General features: G+C 39.5%; 1 protein-coding gene across 1 annotated transcript in view; it reads right to left on the minus strand.

Annotated features, from left to right (window-relative positions):
- Window positions 1-22,863, minus strand: part of cbl (Cbl proto-oncogene, E3 ubiquitin protein ligase) — a 42,301-nt gene that overhangs the window by 6,136 nt on the left and 13,302 nt on the right. The window contains exons 3-14 of the mRNA XM_059330838.1: window positions 15,662-15,808; window positions 14,602-14,758; window positions 11,378-11,499; window positions 8,506-8,643; window positions 7,632-7,719; window positions 6,291-6,422; window positions 5,897-6,115; window positions 4,248-4,379; window positions 2,265-2,687; window positions 1,048-1,136; window positions 642-848; window positions 458-546 (exon numbers count right to left, since the gene is read on the minus strand). Coding sequence (XP_059186821.1) covers window positions 458-546; window positions 642-848; window positions 1,048-1,136; window positions 2,265-2,687; window positions 4,248-4,379; window positions 5,897-6,115; window positions 6,291-6,422; window positions 7,632-7,719; window positions 8,506-8,643; window positions 11,378-11,499; window positions 14,602-14,758; window positions 15,662-15,808 — 1,943 coding nt within the window. The remainder of the gene's footprint in view (window positions 1-457; window positions 547-641; window positions 849-1,047; window positions 1,137-2,264; window positions 2,688-4,247; window positions 4,380-5,896; window positions 6,116-6,290; window positions 6,423-7,631; window positions 7,720-8,505; window positions 8,644-11,377; window positions 11,500-14,601; window positions 14,759-15,661; window positions 15,809-22,863) is intronic.

The following is a 22,863-nucleotide window of genomic DNA, read 5'->3' on the forward strand; positions in this document are numbered from 1 at the left end:
ACATACAGTCATGGAAAAAATTATTAGACCATCCTTGTTTTCTTCAATTTCTTGTTCATTTTAATGCCTGGTACAACTTAAGGTACATTTGTTTGGAAAAATATAATGATAACAACAAAAATAGCTCATAAGAGTTTAATTTAAGATCTGATATGTTGAGATGTCTTCTTGATAATAACCATGGAAAATGGTTATCATTATATTTCTCCAAACAAATGTACCTTTAGTTGTACCAGGCATTAAAATGAACAAGAAATTGAAGTAAAAGCGTGGTCTAATATTTTTTTCCATGACTGTAGATTATTATATTTTCTAAAAATAGATAACCAAATGTATAATTCACATTCATGCAAACAGAGTAGCTGTATGTTTCCACATGATGGGGGGATCTTGTTTCCGAGTGTTTCCGAGTGAATCTAATATTTATTCAAATCCAAAGATTGGTGAATCACGATACCTGAATCTCTGGCTTGTTGTGACCTGGACTGGATGTTGTACATGTCTTCATACATTTGAGGTCCATCCTCTAGTTCAGCCATTGCCAGCCTATAACAATAAACAACAATAAGAAAACAAACAACCATTACAGACGCAGTGCTTCAGTCATCACAGTCATTTCAAGCTGATGGGTTTCTGAATACCGTGAGTTGTGTGACGAAGTTTGACTCTGTGTCTGGAGTGCTGATAGAGGCTGAGCCTGTGGAGGCCTCGGGACTGGGGGGGTCTCCGCTACAGGCGGGTTCGTGTTGGGGGGCAGGACAGGACGAGAGGAGGGGATCATGTACTCCGACTCCTCCTCGCTGTCACGTGCCTCTTCTCCTGTCACTTGCCTCATGGCTGGAGAAGGTCTGCGAACAAACAACCGAAGAATATTTACACTACAACTGTAAATATGGTTTGCAAATATGGTTTTGAGGGGATACAAGGTTCCTGGAATATGTATTGTATGGCCTTTGAGATCTCCAAGTGAGCAAAATGTTCAAAACATTCAAAGATGAGATGCCGCTCTCCTTTCCTTAATGTCTTTATATTGCCAGTGTAACGTACCTATTTGCCAGTGAATAGATGGCATTGGCTGAGGCCGACGGCTTGACTTTGGGGTTGTCATATTCTTGACCGACTACTGCTGCAAAACTCTGTAAAGAAAGTAGAAGCTGAAATTTCAGAATTTTTCAGAATCAAGATCATAAAAGCAAACATTGATCACATTATAGGAATAGAGAGGACTTCCACCCAGACAAAGTTCGGAAAAAGGAAGGAAACTTAGTTTACTTTCTTAGTTTTGATCACGTCCCTGATGCCTTTTGGATCATGATTATGGTTTGTTTTATACAATAGACACTTAACAATTCACCCGAGATAGCCTAATATTGCTGTTTGAAAATAAAGTCTGCTCTAGGGTATTGATTGTATTTGGTCTCTGGGAAAGTGAGAAAAATGACTACTGTATCTCTGAAAATTGCAGAAACACTACAGAATAAATTCAAATATAGTGAGTCAAAATGCTCAATATGTTGTGTAGTCATTGAACTGGGGAGGAGGGGCCAACTGTGAATGTTGTGTTTACGAACTGCAACAGACAAATCCTACTTATTCTGTCTTTCACATTCTAACAAAAATATATAATGCAATTGAAACATCAGGGCCAAATGCATGTAAACAAGATGGATTTTACACCTTTAATTCAAATTACCTGCTGTAACAGTTTACTGTTCAAACAGTGCCAGTAACTGATCTAAAAACCCACAAACATACTGAATTGGATTGTTAGAAGGTGGAGCCACATATACAGTACAGGCCAAAAGTTTGGACACACCTTCTCATTCAATGTGTTTCCTTTATTTTCATGACTATGACATTGTGATTCATCAAAACTATTAATGAACACATGTGGAATTATGTACTTAACAAAAAAGTGTGAAATCACTGAAAACATGTCTTATATTCTAGTAAGCAAAGGGTGGCTACTTCGAGGAATCTAAAATACAAGACATGTTTTCAGTTATTTCACACTTTTTTTGTTAAGTACATAATTCCATATGTGTTCATTCATAGTTGTGATGCCTTCAGTGAGAATCTACAATGTAAATAGTCATGAAAATAAAGAAAATGCATTGAATGGTGTGTCCAAACTTTTGGCCTGTACTGTATATCTCTTTGGTTCTCTTACTCAGACAGTTACTACTAAAATGCTGTGTGTTCATAATTGTAGCACATCAAACTTAATGATAGCTTATTGTGTGGTGTTCTGTGTTTTCTCTGACCAGCTGGTGATCCAGACTGAGGGAGCTGTTGTTCTTCTGTCCATCGGAGCGTGTGTCCAACGCCGAGGGCAGCGCCAAGGGGAGGGAGTGTCGGTTGGAGAGCTCCCTGACACCTGCTCGAATGTCCACGCCCAGACTGGAGACTTGGGTGGATGAGGAAGATGACGAGGACGACGAGGAAGAGGAAGTCGGCGCCTTGGGAACGGGCCGCGAGTTCCAGTCAGACATGGGCCGGTTTGGGGGTGCGGGAGGGAGCTTATCTCGTGGGGTGTCCCCGGGGGTGCAGGGCAGGGGCCGCCGCTGCAGCCATCCTTCAGGGGCCGCCGCCGCCGCTGTGTGGGGGCGGTCTGGAGGAGGAGGAGGGGGGAGACCCCTCATCGCTGGCGGGAGGGGAAGAGGCTTGTCTTTGTGGTGCGATGCTGCCTGGAGGGGAGAAACAGAGATGGAGGGAGCTCATTAGCCTACATAATATATTGATGTGAAATCAAAGAAAACTCAGTGCCGTTATCTTCTGCGCTGGAAATAATCCATTTAGCAACAAGACCACTGTGTATGCATTCATCATCATAATCGACAACATACATAACTTAGATGAACAACACCGAGGGAAATGTTCATCATCTGCAGACTTCTGCTTAAATGTAGATAAATGGCAAGTGTAGAAAGGAAGCTGGAAAAGTGCGATAATATAAATGTTTGAGTGAGTGGAAATGCAAACTGAAATGACATTTGCAGAATATAAAATACACAGATTATTATGGCTGTCACCTCAACACCTTGCTTCTGTCAAGGGGGTAGCAGAAGTAAGCATAATTTTATTAACAGAGCTGGGAAACAAGTGATATTATTCTTAAATTTGAGTCAGATTTTGCTCTCTACTTCCAAACTGTGGATGCACTATTGAAGTCAAACTACAAATCAGCTGCAAAGCAGGATATTTGAGTAATTTGACTAAACATATTAAAAAAGAAGAAAAATTGCTTTTATGTTACAACACTTGTGGCAGGTGATAGAGCGATGGTAAAAAAAAACACTGTTCCGTTAAAAAAAGAAAAGAGGCAATGACACAGAGTGGAAAAAGATATTTATCATTAAACACTCAGTGTGCAGCAGTAAATCGGCTCTCAGTCTGTTTCCATGAATTAATTGTGCAAAGTTCGGTCAAGCGTGGCACACACTGAGGGCATGGCAGCGTACTTTTGGCATTTTGTGGCTGGAGGTGCTCGGCACATATGCAGCACACGTGGAAACAATGAATATGTTGTCATACATTAAGGGCTGGTGCCATGCTCTCATCACAATTAGATTACAATTAACATGCAACAGTACAGTCACTGCTGCCAAAACTGGGCAGGAAACAATAGCTTAACTGCTTAATTGTTTTCTGTCGCACCACTTTTGCTTCCCCAACCAACAAGGCTGTTATTATATTAACTACAAATGAGCATGTACTTCAAGGCATTTCTTTACTTTCTGGAAGTTTGAACATATTACTAATGGTAATTTTTGCACAGTAAGTCCACTAACTGTTTTCTACCACTGGAAACAGCTGTACTATTACAGCTCTTAAGAAAAATACAAGCTAATACTCTTTATAGTTACTGTTAGCATAACAGAAAGCCCCACCCTGCTGCTGCACAGGGTGAAGTTCGCTCAGTTATTTAAAACTTAATTAATATTGAACATGTCACATGTCCAAATTGCACTAAATTCACTACTGCATGTCCTTGAGCCCCCAGAAAATTGACCCACCATGTTTGAAGTATATCAGATAAACGGCTGTTGTGATACAAGGAGACATCAACCGCCTATTATAATAGCGCGATGTGTAAATTCTATCTATGCAAAATAGACTGTAACTGTAGACTGTGACACAGTTTTTCAGTGGACAATCAAACCACAGCACTTTGCAGTACACCTGAAGCATTTTTTTATTTGAATATCTCTCTTGCTTGAACAAGATGCATGTGTTTGTTTAGTTACCTTACTGGTGACCCCGGGGCTGGAGGCACCAGGGGGGTTGGGAGGTCTGTGTGGTAGCAGGTCTAGTCTGGGCGGCACAGGGGGAAGAGAGGACTGAGGAGCCATGGACATAGGTGACGGGGGGCGCTCCACCTGCATCAACAGCAAAACACCCATCACATCTGATCAGCTACATCATAACAGAGTCTGTTTTGGTCTGATGGCAACTTTTCATGAAATGACTGACTCACAAATTCTGCTGTCAATCTAACTTTTGTTAGATTGCAAGTAGACACAGGAGTGCTGTAAATGCATGAAGAGAAATACTCTGAACAACAATTCTATCTTATTTCTCCTCAAGTGGTCACATCTAAATGTATCATTATCTAGAGCTGCATGACACGGCTTTAAATATTATGGTGAAGGGGAAAGAAACATTAAAAAAAATTGCTATTTTGCTTAATGAGTATTTAGCTAAACTTATTAAAAGAGATGCAACAATTGTAATTTTCTCTGCAGATTCTGATTATGAGTTTCTGAAAGATCGACCCGCTGATTTTGATTTTCCTTCCTTCTAATGACTGTAATTGACAGCATACACAAACACTTTTATAACTGTTGTTTCATGGAAAATTGAAATTCAACTTTATGTTAATAACTTACATCACTGTCTATATAAATAACATTAAATAAAAACTTCCCTACATTGTGCTTGTGGCTGTGATGTTACCATCTGAACCACAGTGTGTAAAACCAGCATTTGGTACATGTGCGTAAATTTGACTGGCAAATTAAATGAAATATATATGACTGATGGGGAATTCACATTTAGATACATCCTGGCTGGATGTAATGTTTTCAGGGTAAACAGTTTGAGAACTTATTTGTGGCTCAACTGCAAAACTGTGTGCCTTCTGTGAAATGAATTACCTACAAAAATGCATTAAATACACAGTTTTGCAATTCAATGCACTTTAAAATTGCAGGACATTATTTTGCTGAAGAAAAAAGAAAAGACAAGAAAAAAAGGCCCAGCACTCGTTTTGTTTCAACATGAAACAAACACAAATCAACACAAAATATTTATGAAGTACAGCCGAGAACTTCACAGCGTACAAGTACATTTAAAGAGATGGTCAAAGAGGAGAAAGAGGCCGGGTCAGCAATGAAAGCCAAAAGAATTCCAGGGACCACATCAAAGTGTGTGTGATCTCAGGTATTCGCCTACTCCATAAGCAGACTAATGCAAACGGAGTTTCTCAGAGGCACATAAAAGATGGAGGATAGGAGAATGCCCCACATATCAAAATACCGAAAGGCACAAAAAAAAGCTGCTACATTGGCACCATGAAAGATTGAGATGAAAGACTTGAGATATGAGCCGTGAGCTTGAAGCTCTAAAAAAGTGAAAAGGGGCAAGGCAGGGAGTGTTTCATCTGCACAGAGATGGGTCTCTCAGAAAAACAGAGAAGAGAAGAGAAGAGAAGAGAAGAGGACAGTAGGAACCCATGAGGTGCACCCAGGGCGTCAACCCCACTAAGCCAATGCCTTAATGTTTTATAAATGCTAAAGAAGAAAAAACATAACAGCTTGCCCAGTGTCACGACTGGAAACTTTAAGCAGACCGAGATAACTTTTGTCTCTAATAAGTAATCTTTGCACATTCCTACCTTTGAACAAGCAAGTTTGCTCATCATGAGGTGGGGGTCTTCAAGTCTGTCGTCATCGTCGTCGTCATAGCTGGGTGATGGAGCACCCTCGGCTCCAAATGCGCTCCTGCAGGAGCCCCCGCTGTTGTCCTTGGGGTCGAAAGGATCCACAACAATGGGCTCCGTACCTTTAATCTCACAGCGGCAGAAGGGACATCCTGTTCCCTGACCCTCAGACTCCTGCAGATGTGACAGCACGCAGAGATAAAAGGAGATTATGTTGCTTTTATATGTCTGTTACCTCTGCAAAGAAGAACTCTTCAGCAGCGAGTTCTTTTCTCAACAGGTGAGTAATGACACTTAACTTGGAGCAATCAACCCACACAACCCCCGTTCAGTCCACCCACGCTCTTACCTGCCAGGCAGTGAGACAGGAGGTGCACATGAGATGACCACAGGGCTCAATCTTCACATCCTTGTCGTTCTCGGCGCAGATCTTACACAGCTGGAAAGTGGAGCCCATCTCACAGTACAGCTCATATTGTTCCTGGGGGGGGGGTGAGACAACTTTGAGGTTTCAGCGCTTAAACACAGTAACATCATACAGTGATAACACAATCTGAGATCATTTCGAAAGAGCCCGGAAGGATCTAGAGCCACGCTAAAATGTGGGGGCGTATTTTTAGTTTCAGTCTTGTGCTTAGGCAAAATGAGTCTTTTCATAAAACACCTTTATAAAACCATGAGAATTTAGGCAAGACCGGTCTTTAACAATATTTCACAATTTATAGTTGTGTATCTTACCCTTTTCATATGATGCGTGCTTCAGTGTAATGACAATATGAAATATTGCAAGATGGGGTTTTCCTATGTTGCTAAAAAATAGAGGAAGTTTGTACTGACAAAGGATCATTCTCTTGAACTTTACAACTAGTAAATTCTGAAATACCTCATTTATTTTTAACTTTTTTTATACTCCGCTCAAAGCCATTGTCAGTGGTGTCTGACATATGACTTGGGGAACACAACACTGTTTAAGTTAAGCGAACTAAGAGAAGAGGATGACTCAACATTAAAGCCCAAAGAGTTTAAAATTGCTGGCTAAATTAAACTATATCACAATGTTCTACCTCGAGGGGCACTTCTGCAGGGGATCCTCCCCATGCTATTTAATTCAATAAACAAGCTCTATTTTGTTTGCTTTTTTTTTTTATGAACAAGAACTTTGGGATGCTGAGTAAACCGCAATTCAAAACGCAATGCATCAAACTGCAAACCTGTTACGTTTTTTTTTGTGGTTTTCAAACATCCCAATGTCAATCAATTTATTTTCATTGTGAATCAGAAAATGGCCCCTGAGCTCCCTATCACAGGTCAAGTTTTGCTATGAATTATATATGTTACTACCACCATCACTGTGTTTACATCATCTAAGGTAGATGTTTTTTTACTACAGTAATAATTTTTATCTATTTTTTCTTTAGGCTAGATGTCAGACAGAAAAAAAGCATCGTCATACTTAACCTTGACTAACTCTGTTCCTGTGTGAGTTTCTATCATGTCTTCTACTTCTGCTTCCTTTTGGTCATGCACTAGACTGTTGCATCGATTTTCTTTTCAACTGAGATCTTTACTGAGCTGTGTGTGCACAAAAAAAGGTCATTTGACCTTTACAACAAAATGCCAAAGACTAGCAAGAATGTATAAGATATTATAAGAGACTGAGGATTCAATCTGAGAAGCACGTTTCTCTGACCTGTGTGACTTTGATGTGGTCTTGAGGCGAAGGCTCACACAGTCCTGTCAGATCTGGGTTTTGGGTCCGTCCATCGGGGAATAAATAGCTGGAGATGAAGAGGCATATAAAATTAGAGGTATGCACAGGGGGAGCCTTAAAGTATCCTTGGGTATTTTTCGACAGGCATTTTTCATTTAAAAGTTATCACCATAATTAGTTGGTATGATTATACTGCATGTATACCTAACAGGCTGCGGCAATGACAACATCTGTTCAATCCATTCATTCAATCTGGCACCGTGTTTTAATATCATCGCAGAGATGATGCATGTACAGTACGTGACTACTTTACAAATGGGTCAGATGGTGTAATTACCATTTGATAAATGTTTTGTAGATGCAGGCGATATAGTGTTTAGGCTTTCTCAGTTAAAATCAGGATTTGATTACAGGTTGGAGCAGGCCAACCATATCCTTCATAAAACAAAGAAATCAACGCTGGCCTTAAAAGACGAGTTTCACGCCAGCCAGTTAAACCACTGAATGAGCTGCACATTAGAAACCAACAGTTCTTTTCTGGTTATGATAACACTGGAATGATGGGAAGATGCAATATGATATGGCTGGACTGGTTAAGAGCTGAGAGGCAGATTCAATCGTGGAATGCAAATCAGAGTTTACGCAGGGATGCATGCTTTGTGGGAAGAGGAGAAGACAGAAATGGCACAGAAAGAATCCTGCATATGACAAGAAGCTTAACTTACACATAATAAAACACAGTTTCAAATGAAGACCGAGGCCGAGCCACAGAGACACGGAGCGGAGATCCAGATGAAAACCTCCAAGAAAATCACAGATATACATGTGCCAAACAAAATGCCAGTGAACTTACAATCCTTCCCTGAAGCCGTCTATGAGGGCCTGGAAGAGAGGTTTATTGTGGGGAATGGTCTGGAGGATGTTTCCGTCTGCCGTCACGTAGCCGATGGCCCACTGGCCCAGTCGCGTGCAGCTCAGTCGAAAGATGTAACTGAGGAGAAAACGACATGAGAAGTAAGACACGCTGGAACTGTGTCTCCCTTTCTGACACTGAAAAGGTGATTAATATCTTTCTTCAAGTATGCATGTACTCTTTTATATAATTAAATAAATTCAAATGCAAATACAGTACAGGCCAAAAGTTTGGACACACCTTCTCATTCAATGTTTTTCCTTTATTTTCATGACTATTGACATTAAATTCATCAAAACTATTAATGAACACATGTGGAATTATGTACTTAACAAAAAAGTGTGAAATAACTGAAAACATGTCTTATATTCTAGTAAGCAAAGGGTGGCTACTTTGAGGAATCTAAAATAAAAGACATGTTTTCAGTTATTTCACACTTTTTTTGTTAAGTACATAATTCCATATGTGTTCATTCATAGTTTTGATGCCTTCAGTGAGAATCTACAATGTAAATAGTCATGAAAATAAAGAAAAACGCATTGAATGAGAAGGTGTGTCCAAACTTTTGGCCTGTACTGTATGTAGGTTGAATAATGCTTGGAAATATATCCTTGGCATTAAAACACCAAAATGAAGTCCAATTTGATCACTGAAAAAGGTTTGAACACAATTCACATGACAAGTTAATTAGATAAAATAACCCATTTAAAAAAGAACACACTGAAAGACAAATTACATGATATGTAATCTATATAAATGATATAAATACATAAACATACTAAGAATTGGTTATACATTATAAATATAAATCAAAACTGTTCAAAACTTCACATTCAACAGTATCAAAAGTACAACTTTTCAACTGTGTGTTCTTTGACCTTCTGTAGCAGCACTGTGTGTGTGTTATTTATAAAAAAATAAATAATAATAATAAAAAAATATATACTTGGGTGCCTATGACTTCCTTTCTTTTTGATGTGGTATCCAAAGACGTATTGAATATATATAATTAATAATCTTATTCTGCATTAAGCATGAATTTTAATGTGATGATAGAATCTGGTGGCGAGAGGGGCATCCACAGATGAAATTAATGCGTGCAATTAGACTAGAAAACAACCATTAAAATATTTATAGAAATAATAACATAATTATTTGTGTGTCTGGAACATAATTAGGTAGTAAAAAGTAAAATACTTTAAAACAAATGTTTTATGAAGGAGGGAATGCATTCAGCATATTTGTTATATCTCATGGATGCATGATTTTGTGTTTTGGTGAGTAAAACTGAATATAAACATAACTTTTTTTTGGTTTATAAGAAAACCCCATGGGCCATTTTGTATAGTGATGCTGTGGCATGTGTGGATGGCTGTTCATCATCCTGGTTAACTGGTTTGTCTGGTGTTTGGAGCAGCTGTGCTTTAACCAGTTCTAGAGTGAAAAACAAACAAACAGTGGCTACAGGAGGCCACATCATTCTGGAAAGCCATGCCACCACTCTTCCTTGTATTTCACATTTGCTGCCTCCGTGTTTCTTTGTACAAGTTAAGAATTTTGTATCAGGAAATGACTGAATAAAAAATCAGGGGTATTGAATACGCGCGCAAAGAAGCCCGTCTTTGTTAGTACACTAACCGCAGCGTTCGGGGCCAGCTGGAGACCACTGGTATGTGCCTGAGGTCGGGAAGGAAAGGGGCATTACATTAATCCATCCTAGATGACATGGATGGATGTATTAGACTTTCCTCAGCAGTGACAACATCTAAAGGATTGAGTTTGGAGATAATCCATAAGTGGAATAAACTCGTCTTGGTGATGGACTCGACGTTTCGAATTGAAACAACTTCTTCACCCACTGTGCAAACAGAACCCTCCGGACAGTAAGCTGTAATTCATATTGTCAAAATGCTGCGCTTGCAGTGACCAATAACTGCTGTGATGTCAACGTGGCCCTACACCAGCCAAGCCTACACAGTGACATCAGCGCTCAGTGGACAATCAGGCCATTGATGCTAGGTACCAGTGCAATGCTGCCCTGGGTCCTTCACACACAGTCCCTCCGCCACACACACAACACACACACTAACATAACTGGTATGTGAAACCAACTATATATACAGTCATTGAAAAAAATATAGGACCATTGTTTTCTTCAATTTCTTGTTCATTTTAATGCCTGGTTCAAGAAATAATATCTAGCCATTTTCAGTGGTTTTCTTCATTTTGGTTATTATCAAGAAAACCATGAAAAATGTCTAGATATCAAACTTAAATTAAAATCTTGTGAGCAATTTTTGTTGTTATTATATTTGTCCAAACAAATGTGCCTTTAGTTGTACCAGGCATTAAAATTAACAAGAAATTAAAAGAAAAATATAGGGTGGTCTAATATTTTTTTCCATGACTGTATATACATATATATATATATATATATATATATATATAAAATTCCATACACAGGAATGAAAATGAGTCCTAAAATTATCACACAATCATGCTGTTGCCCATGAAAACACATGGACACAGCAACATGATGCATATCATTGAGTTGGAAATAAAAGTGTTGCTTTCACTGTGCAAACATGTCCTTACAAAAGCCAATGATGGACATTAAAATAAATATTTCAAGTGAATGGGATGTGACAGTGAGGGCAGAGCATATTCAAATATGCACCATGTTGAGAAATGTGCAGTTACATCGTTGCACTGTCACCACAGACGCTAAATGACACCAAAGATTTATTTCAATTGCATTACAAAGTGTGTCTGTGTGAGAATGTTTACGTGTTTCTGCCTCTTTATGTCTCACCTGCCAGGCTTGTGGATGAACTTCTGTAACCGCGCTTTGACCTCATCGTAGGTGAGGAAGGCCATGTACCCTGGGTGAGTAACTGCCAAGCTGTTCCAGTTCCGCAGCAGGGACGACCAGGGCTGCACAAACACAAACACGGGAGAAATAGAGTGGGTGACTCATCCGATGTGTGAGTAAATGGACACAGCAATAATAGTAGGAGCGGAGTAATGGAGGAACATACTGCATCAGGGATGACGCTAAAACAACCATCGAATGAACTTCAGTGTGATTTATGATGGCCATTTCAACCTGGGTCAAGCAGTGTAACAAGGTCCTTAAAGCAGAATTTGCAACACTTAAAACAGCATGCAACTCATTTGGTACCATCTGGAGCCACAGAATGAGGAAGGTTAAATGGACATGAGCAGACTGCTTCCCATACTGTACACAGAGCAGGAAAAAGTCAACTTTATGTTTTCTTTAAAAACTACTTGACCCACATCAGGCCAAGCCACCCTAACATGGGGGAAGACTTCAGCAAAAAATATAGAATAATTCATACTCCATAGCTGACTGAGTAGTGTAGTGAGTAGGTGGTTCCGCAAATGCTCTCAGCAGTCTGTCTGGTGTGTGAAAGGAAGTACAATTAACACATACAACACAACGCTGACAAAGAGCTGCAAAAGTCACAGGCACTGTTCAATCTGCACAACAGCTCGCTCATGTAAAAATGTAGCTTTTCTTTTTAATATGCTAAACCATCCGGTTCCCCTGTAGCTTCAACATATTTGAACAAATTAAAAGCTGATGTTGGTTATTTATAGTATTAGCACAAAAGAAGTGACAAATGGGAACCGTCTCAAGGGCTGGACTCATGTTAGATATATTGTTTTTCTTCTCTTTTACCCTTTAATGTAATGTCATCACAGACTGAGAGTTTGCCAATTGCAGTGTTCTGACTTTATGTTGCTTTGTTAACATCTGGTAGCTGTACATGTATTTTTCAGTTGCCTCTTATTTGGACATTAATTCATTCAAATACTAAACTTTTCATTGGTTTATAACCACCCCAATAATTTTTAACCAAGAGATTCTGGTTGAAACATTTGAAGGTCATTTTGATAGTAGTAATTATAATAAAAAACAACACAAAAACACAGCATGTCACCCCCAGTCTACTGCATATCAAGGACAAAGCTCAAAATGGCCACAGGCTCACTTCCTATTCTGCGTTTGAGGACATTTAGAGGAGTTTTTTTTCTGTGTGAGGGAGTGTCATAGGAACTGTCTCTAATCTGTTTAGGCTTCATTAAGCCTGTCGGTGCTCTGCACATAAGTAGATGGGGATAATGTCATGAGGGAATAAACAACATAGACTGCTGCATACAATATATGATGCAAGAGGTTTTAGACAATGTAAATTAAAATACAGCCAGTTAAGTTTACAGATAAGATGGTATAAAATGTCAATTGTTTTCAATTTGGACTACATTAAATATAATTCTGATACAAATTAATGCTTGCTCTACATACTAACGATAAGCTCTGAAGATGATGCCTGATAAACCCGCCTTCCCTTTCCTCCATCCTTTATATTTTGTTTTCTCTTTAACCACCCTCCTTTTCCTGCTGCTTCATTCTACGCCTGCATATGAGCTGTATGTCACTTGTGTGGTCTATTAATTACAAAGTTGAGTCAGGGTCTGGCAAAGTAAAACGACTCATAAACTGACATTAATCAACACTCGACAGCCCCAAAAGTTTGTTAGATTTCTGAACGGGGATGTTCATTCATTCATTCATTCATTCATTCATTCATTCATTCATTCATTCATTCATTATCCTTAACCACATATCTGAATGCTGGTTGCAGGGGGCTGGAGCCGATCCCAGCTGTCATTGGGTGAGAGGCGGGTTACAGCCTGGATAGGTCGCTAGACTATAGCAGGGCAGACACTCAGAGACAGAAATTCATGCTCTCATTCACACCTACGGGCAATTTAGAGTCACCAATTAAACCTAAGTGCATGTTTTTGGACTGTGGGAGGAAGCCGGAGTACCCGGTGAGAAGCCACGTTGACACTGTGAGAACATGCAAACTCCACACAGAAGAGCGGCAGTTGAGAGTCGAACCGGCGACCCTCTTGCTGTGTTGCAAGAGTGCTGTCCGGTGATGTATTTCACAAATTTTCAACCTTGCTGTTCATTATTCATCTAAACCACTTTATTTAAAGTTTAGATTTTCTCAACAGAGAGAAAAATCTACAGTCATGGAAAAATGATTTGACCACCCTGTTTCTTCAATTTCTTGTTCATTTTAATGCCTGGTACAACTAAAGGTACATTTGTTTGGACAAATATAATGATAACAACAAAAAAAGCTCATAAGAGTTTAATTTAAGAGCTGATATCTAGACATTTTGCATGGTTTTCTTGATAATGATTTTGGTTATTATCAAGAAAACCATGCAAAATGGCTAGATATCATCTTTTTTCCATGACTGTAAGTAGAATACATGCCATCAATAGAGTAACAGATAAAGGAAACACAGAACCTCTGTGTTGCTTCTGGTTTTCGGCCCAAAATTCTGGGGAAAGTATTTGAAGAACAATGTCCAGTATGACCTTCCACAGTTGTGCTTCCTTGCTGTAAACTTTAGAAAGGTTAAATGCAGCTACCTCCACGAAGACTGTTTCTAGGAATGTTTGAAGCCACAGTTCCTCTTTCAGCTGATTTGGTCCTCCCAATTCTTTGCTATCAGTGTTTTAGCCGTCATGCATTTGGTTGTTAATACTTGACTGTTTGTTCCAACAGCGCAAGAAAGTACAACCTTGTAATAATAACATGATAACGCATATAATGATGACTGTCCTTGAGGAGGATTTCTTAATGTGACTCTCTATCTGGAAAAACAGACCTCTCTGGGTCTTATGAAGCAACAACAGACAACACAAAAAGAGGACAAAACATTGCCAAACATTTCTATCAGTATTGGGGCAGGCGTCCTGCTAACAAGTTGATAGAGTTAGCCGAAAAAAGAAGTGGCAGATTAATTTAAGTTCATTATGTGCTGTTCAAATGAAATTTGTTTTCCAACACCAAGGCTAACAGACTGCTATGAATTACTCTCTAATTATTCCGTCTCCTCTATCCCCCTGTTTCTTTGCCTATTCTCCTCTCAATCATTCACAACACAACAATAAGACAAGGAGAACAGCACAGTGTTTGTGTGGACTACCTGGAAGAGCCTGGTGAAGATGTCAAACTCAAAGACAGAGATGTAGTCGTTGCAGGTGAGGTCTATGGTGGACTTGAGGGCCATGGCCTCCAGTCCGGAGCTGATGGGATGAAACTCATGGAGAGATTGGCGGAACATCTTCCAAGGCACAATGGTCCTACAACACACAGAGCAAAACACATGACGACATCCCCTTGCAAAAACTGAAATCGTACAACAAAACATCATAAATAACTAATGCTGAATGCAGACTACCTGCATGCTGTCTTGTGCCATATCCTGTGTTCAGTAAAGGTGCAGAGAAAATGACTATAACTTTGGGCTTCTTAGTCTGTTGCATGCTTCTTCAGTGCATCATGAGCACGTCATTCACTGGTGCATGAATCTGTTACACCACCAAAATGTTTTAATATGGATCAAACTAAATATAGATATGGACTGCAAGAAATAAATTCCAAGTATTCATTAGTGACAAAAACAAATGCTATTTTGTGTAAGTGCTATTTCAGTACTTCCAAATAGAATTTTGAGCACTTTTCTTTCCTAAATTGGTTAGTTCCTGCTGTAGATGACGTAAGATATATAAACCACACAGATATCTGATAAATGGGGTAATTAACTTATTACGTAGTATTGGGAAACCCCTGCTATTAAAAGGATCTTGTAGCTCCACGTGGCTGAGTTATATTTGTATTGCTTGAATAGATTTAGCTGTGAGTACTCTGTAAAAAAACAACCTTAAATATGTATGATTGAATAACACACAGGCTGCCCAAAACCTCCCAAAAAAGACACATTTTAGTCAACCGAAACTCTGTATTTAATAACCCAAAATATGTCCCAGAAAAGATGATCATTGTCTGCAAAGGAAAAGCAAGGAGGCTGAAACTATTGCACTCAGATGTCACTTAAACATTCTGTTACTGTAGTAACTTCTCATTAAACTCATTTTCTTGAGAACACCCTGGAAGGGACCCATTGGGGCTCCAGGATGCTAATTTGGAAATACTGGGGTAAAAGAATATTCACTGTGTGAAACGTAATATTGAATATGGCTCACTTGTCCCCGAAGGCGCGCCTCCAGAACTCTGCAGCGTCTGCCTTGGTGATGCGGAAGTTGTCACCCTGAAACAGACCGTTGGGGAAGATGGCCTTCAGTTCAGCCAGCATGTGGCTGAAGATCAACGACAGCTTGGTGAGGTTCCGCCTGCGGAGGCAAAAACAGAAAGGTTGGAGTGAGAAGTCACGTCTTCACACCGTGGTCAGTGTCATCAGCCCATACAACAGCTTCAAAAGAGAAATGCAGAGCAACATGAGAAATGTGTTCGCATTACATGTGTGTTACTGATAAGGTAAATCAATTGTGATCCTGTAAAGAGTGTTTTAATTCAGTTTATTGTAAACTATATTGTTATTTGCTTGCTAGAGTTGTTCTCTTTTGTTTAGGTGGCATTTGCAGAAAAAACCCCATAAAAAAAACATCAAGTAGCACCAACTACCCAAGCAAAAAGCATACATAAAGACTGTAGTTTTAATATGTAACAAGAAGTACTTCAAAATGTTTTTTTAAACCAAGAATGGTGATTAATAATCAACTTATTCATTATTATTAATTATTTTTCTTGGCCATTGGTGAGATAAGCTGGTTCACATGATGATGAGGAAGAATGAACTTTTCTCTTGTAGACAAAACACTGACAGAAATTAAGTGAAATAGAAAATATTCAAATGTGCACCCTTGATGTGATTTCCTCAGCCAACTATAAATAGTAACCTGTTTAGCATTCCTGTTGGCTTGGCCGTCCATGGCTATGCAAAAAATGCAGTGATGTGACACAATTATGCAAAAATATGCTTCCTAAAACTTGCACGCAAATATGTAACACTGCATATATTATTTTTAGATCATTTGGCTTCCAAACAGGAAAGCAGTTAATTTGCCAGTTAATGCACCAACATTATCCCCTTGTATTAGTGTTTGATGAAGATAAATGAAGCTAAAACACATCAGCAAATAGAAAGATGGCTCTAGTTAAAAAAGGAATCTTTACATAGCTCTCTTTGTGCATGCAGACTCCTGACTACACCCCTCTTCCCTATTCGCTTGTTAGCTTGTTTCTTTACTTCTTCTGCTTGGGAATTGCTTTTGACACTAGTGCCATCTAACTGTCAGGATTGATGACAGTTCTCCTAGAGAAATCACTTTACTCATATTCCATTCGTAGCTTTGGAAAGATGTTCAAGTGTGTCTGTGTGTGGGACTGCGTGTTGCTCACCACTCAGCTGTAAACTAGCTCGTCTGAACAGTTGACCAAAAGCTGAAATTGTGATCTCTACCAACATAAATTGGTTTCCTCCTGATATGTGATATAGAATGTTGACTTAAAAGAAACAATTAAGGCATGTAGATGTGCTGCTACTGTTGTTGGGTGAAAATGATGGGTGGCGTGAGTAGATCTTCTGGATGGTATTAGACTAGCCTTGGTGTGGAGAATTGTTGCACATTTTAACATGCAAGTGATTGGGTTTCATACTTGGTATATTGGTTTATTTCCCAGAAAAGAAAAATGCATGACAAGCTTGACAGTAGCTCTAAATTTGTTTTTACTTGTTTTTCCACAAGGCAAACTCAGTGACTCTTCAATTTAGTTCTGTCACACACGTGAGGAGGCCACGTGAATGCTTAGCCTTACCTCTAAAAAAACACAAAAAAAACATGAGATCCGAATGCTAACTGCACACTTCCATAAGAAAAACAGGTTACAGTTCTTATGATACCCAATAAGATGCATGGTTTTAAGAAATAAAGGCTTTTTACACAAGGCCAGATTTCTGCTTGATGTTTCTCCCACTGAGAATTGTCCTGAGCTGCTTCTATGTTACAGAAATAGTAACAAGTCCAAGGGGACAACACAGCAGTGTTCACAGACACACATATACAGGTCATCCTACTTAACAGCTCTGATTCCAGTTGCAAAAGGCTGGTTGACAAGCACAGAGGAAGGAGAAAGGACTGGAGAGTAGGAAAGGGAAAATAAAGATGACAGGATAAGGAGGATGAGCAGAAGAGGATAACTGAGAAAGACAAAAGAGGGAGGGGTGGGTGTGACAAAAAGGAGACTAGGAAACGAGAGAACGAGGCAGCGCAATGTCACCATACCCCTGCACCTCATCAAAGCATTAGAAGTGTTATGCTGAGAAAGACATGATTTATGAGGCAGCACAGAGGGAGATTGTGCTTGGCTGTCGGGCAGGGTGAATTGACATGCACAAGACAGACAGCAATGAAAGCGTGGCTACACTGCAGCTGTCCTACACTACACTATGGACCCTATGAGTGGAGGGGGGGTGGAAAGAGTGAATGAGGGAGGAGGACGGTGACTGAGGATGGATGAATAAGATTAGTGTACATTGAGAACCTGCCAAAAAGACTAGTACTTGTTAGGGTGATAGTTTACCTCAAAGGCAGCTGACAAGAATGTGAGAGAAAATGCACGCTTGCACCAATAAAAGCCTTGTATTTATACCCTCTCAGCAGTAAATGATCCTCAAACAGTGAACGCTCTCGTAGCTGGATGTCTAATCTTTTGAACTGCTCTGCCCACTTGATATCTACAGCAAAAGACTTGAAGCCAGATGCAGGGACTTCATGTCTTTGAAGTCAGGGCTGTCCTCATCAGTGATGCAATGTGGAAAATGAGACCTTCAACTACTCTTGGCATTTCCCTGAGGAGTATGTGCAGCCGTGGTTGTGATCGTCTTCCCTTTCCAGTGTCATCACAGAGTGTTTGTGACACTGCATGTCTGTGTATTTTCTTAAGCAGCTATCGTCTCAGCAGGAGGTCCTCCTCTGTTTCTTCTGCTTCCTAACCCTACTGGCCTACTGAGCTTTAAAGCTGCAGTCTCATCCATTCTCCTGTCAACCTCTCTCTACCCTGTGCTTTTATCCAGGTTACAGCAACCCCCTCCTGCCCTACTTTCATCTACAAGGTAATCACATGAAGACAGGTGTCTTCTCTTTCAAGTTTATCCGTGGGATTAATATCTCCACACTGAAAGCTCTCATTTCCACATCTAGGTTAGTTTACCACCTTTTGAATACTCTTAACCACTCGCCTCATCTCTGAGCTTGAGACATTCATGGAGGCTACTTGAGACTTCAAGATTATAAAATCCTAATCTTTAAAACCCACCATTGAATTCCATTTGTAATTCCCCCCACATAGAGTACAGGCCAAAAGTTTGGACACACACCTTCTCATTCAATGCGTTTTCTTTATTTTCATGACTATTTACATTGTAGATTCTCACTGAAGGCATCAAAACTATGAATGAATACATAAATTATGTACTTAACAAAAAAGTGTGAAATAACTGAAAACATGTCTTGTATTTTAGATTCCTCAAAGTAACCATCCTTTGCTTACTAGAATATAAGACATGTTTTCAGTTATTTCACACTTTTTTGTTAAGTACATAATTCCATATGTGTTCATTAATAGTTTTGATGAATCTACAATGTAAATAGTCATGAAAATAAAGGAAACTCATTGAGGTGTGTCCAAACTTTTGGCCTGTACTGTATGCCAATGATATGTTTGAAGGTACTCACTCCAGGCCCCAGCCTCTGAGCACAATATTTTGTGATCTGAAGAGGCAACATCTTGGCAGGATTATACAATGATTCAACAGACAGAAAGGCACCCTTCTGAAGTCCATCTAAATATCTTTATGGACAACATTCAGCTGTAAGCTGCAGCTCTGTGAGAAGGAACAAGAAGCAGACACTTCCACCCAGTTCACCTAAACCAACAAACTAACAAACAGGCGTTTAATTAATGTACAGGCACAAGGGCATAGACGGGGTGCAATGAATGTATAATTAGTGTTGCCGCCCTGATAAACATTGGAAAACACTAAACGGAGAGCTGCTATTTAGCTAGCTAGCCACTAACAGCATGAGCAGTGGCTTCTAAATGTCTTTGTGTTTCAGTTTTTACATCCATGTATCAATGCTGAGATTTTTGAACAAAAAATAATCTGCTGATGACATTGTGGAAGAATTGTTTTGAATGGGGAAAAAAGGGAAAAAAATGTTCATCAAGATATCTCAACCAGTAATCCAAAACTGAAAGATACTCAGTTTACAAGTATGTAAAACAGAAAAATACAGCAAGCCATCACCATGGAAAAAGTGGGAACTAGTGGATGATTCTTAAAAAAAAAATCCTGAAATGATTAACATTGTACTGTAGGAGCCTATCGGTCGTTATAAGAAGCTGATTTAGAAAATAGATTTTCCAAGCCCAAAGCCAAATAAAGAACACAGTGATAAACTTGTTGAGTTGTGAACACACAGGAAGAGCTGTTTAGGCAAAAGACAGTCACGCTACCGTAGAAGCAAAAGCAGAGGACGTTTTATGTAAAGTGGCTAACACAATCCCAGAACATGTGATACTATACTTCAGTGTATAAGTGGGAACAATGTCCAGGGGTCACAAGCCTCGGGTCAATATTTTTTTGGAAACGCAGACAAAAAAATTGATATCCACGATTGTAGGTTATATTCTACAAATGGCATAAATGCACAGTGAGTCCACATAGACTTTGTGAAACATCTAACATCCATATATGTGTGACTCCAGAGACAGACAGAGAGAGAATGAATGTGATCACGAACACTGGCCTGACTGGCATCAAGCTCAGGGTGGCACAGCTGTCTCTGGCACAAGATTTGCACAGTGAATGAGACTTTGTTGTGTCTTTTTGTCTGTATAGAGAGAGAGAGCTTTTTAAAAGGCATGCTGAATGATATTTTGAAACTCTTAGAACAGGTTCAAATCTAATCTCATACAGAGCAGGACAAGCTGATATCGGTTTTAGCATCTCTCCATCTCTCTCAGCCAGTGTCCCTCTCCATCCTACAATACCAGCTCTGTGATGTGTGTGTGTGTGTGTTTGTGTCAGTGTGTGTGTGTGTGTGTGTGTGTGTGTGTGTGTGTGTGTGTGTGTGTGTGTGTGTGTGTGTGTGTACTGGGCAGTAGCCAGCACTCCTACAACTGTTGCTGCTCTTTAAGCTGCTGTGCCACCACAGACAATGCAGACACATCCGTACAGAGAATGGTTTGCTGACCTACTCTGGACTGTCATATGTCTATAGTTATTTCTTTTTCCGGCTCTCACTCATTCTTAACCACAACCATGGCAACAAGCCAACCCCTTTTTTTTACTGAACACTAGTTTTTTTGTCCACCATCCCCCTCATGCTATAGATTGACCTCTGACCTTGCAGCTGGCTGCTCCCTTCCTGTTTCCTGCTGGCTGTGATAAAGTAGCGCAGCTAGCCAGCCAGCACCGCACTGCGCTAATACACCGCAGCACAGCAAGTGAGGGTCAACCTTACAGAATGAGAGCCTGTCTGGATTGGCAGAGTCACAAGTAGCTGTAATATCATCATGCAGCTGTATTATCTTTTCTGCTCAAGGCTAAAAGGGAAGTGCAGATCAAACACCAGCTGATCCCTGCAACAAAGCTACCAAAAGTTATCCTCAACAATTCATAAGATGAGCTAAGCTACATCAGGACTAAGTACCCTGAGGACAACTAAAAGTAGACCAATATTCATAACATCTTTGGATCACTGTGGACCTATGGAAAGCAGTTGAATTTAATTTAATTAAAGTTTTTCATAACATCTGTTTATACGACATTTTTCTTTCTTTCTTGACCAGTGGATTATTTTAAATATTGCAGATAGAAATAGTAAGAGACAACACAGTAAAAGTAATTTGATTAGAACAAGTGGAGCATGTGAAAGGGCCTTTGCTACAGGTAACATGATGAGAATTCCAACACGTCAGCACAGTTTTTTCTATGCTGGTTTGGTCATATGCAAAGCATGCACACTGTGCACACTGTGCCGTCATCACAGGCTCTGATCACAGTTGCTCATAGTTATTCCAAATGAATGGAAATATTGCATATGAAAGATTTTAAACAAATTGTGAAGATAGTACTTTAACCCTAAAGCAAATTGACTTCTAATCCTCTAGCTAAATTTAAGAAATTATTCAAAACAAAATATTTAAGATATTTAAGTATTTTACCATCAATTTTCTTATCACTACAATGTCAAGAAATAAAAAAAAAAAAGAACACCCCTCTCAGTGATGCTCAAACACTCCATTGTGGCTCTCAAGATCATGCCCTTTTCCAGTGTCTGTCAGATCAAATTTAGGTGCAGTCTTGATAATCCCTTATCAAGAAAGCTTGTGAAATTAAGTTGCATCTGGATTCATCTCTTTTTCTTGTCACACGTGCAAAGGGAAAAAGAGCAGCTGCTTCGTTTTACAGGAGTTTATACTATTTTGGACACTGAATTTAATAATGCTTACAAAAAATATATATACAAAATTTAAAAATAAATGTAGCTGCTGTACCGGGAAACACAGGGGATAATGTGTTTGAATTTTTGGCTTCCCATTCTGCCCTCGTCATCACTTTATAAATTTAACTCTCTGGAACTGGCTTCAGTCCAGATCTCCATCAGGAAACAGCCATGACAGCACACAACACACACTGCACTTAAGCAATGACCCAAACACACTTAACTGCTTCCTTACACAAGCTCCTGAATAAAAATAAATAAATTAAATAAAAATATAAATTCAGCTGTGCACCCGTGCAAAATTCAGCCCAACATGTGCATTTTGACATAAATCTAATCTCTCTTTCAAAGCTGTTATCTTTCTAATCAATTAGACAGACTTGAACTCAGATTATTGTGTAGGAGAAAATAAAGATTGTAAAAAAAAACAACCAACAACGGGACTTTTTTTTTTTTTTTTAGCTTAATCCTTTCTACACAGTTGCCTAGCCATATCTTAGTGCATATCTGAGCTCATTTATTTCTGTGTGCATAAACAGCAAGTGCTTGTTGTACCCTGCAGGGCAGAGAAGCTAGTGGGTTGTGTCATGCTAATCACCATAATCTAATAGTGTGAGGACTACATGAGTCGGCTGCTCAGTGATACCGCAGTGACATAAATAACCATGATGCACTGCTATTTGTGTGTGTGTGTGTGTGTGTGTGTGTGTGTATATCTGTACATAGAGCCGCAAGCTACAAGTGTAGGCAAATGTAATTGAAGCTGAAACACCCGCAACCTCTGAAGAATGAAATGTGTTTTCCGTTGCCAGAACTGATAGTCGTTTGGCTGCTAGGCTAACTGCTAAAAGCTTCCCTTACTTTACGCCAAAGAT

The sequence above is a fragment of the Centropristis striata genome, chromosome 4 (assembly GCF_030273125.1).
Source record: "Centropristis striata isolate RG_2023a ecotype Rhode Island chromosome 4, C.striata_1.0, whole genome shotgun sequence".
Lineage (NCBI taxonomy): Eukaryota > Metazoa > Chordata > Actinopteri > Perciformes > Serranidae > Centropristis > Centropristis striata.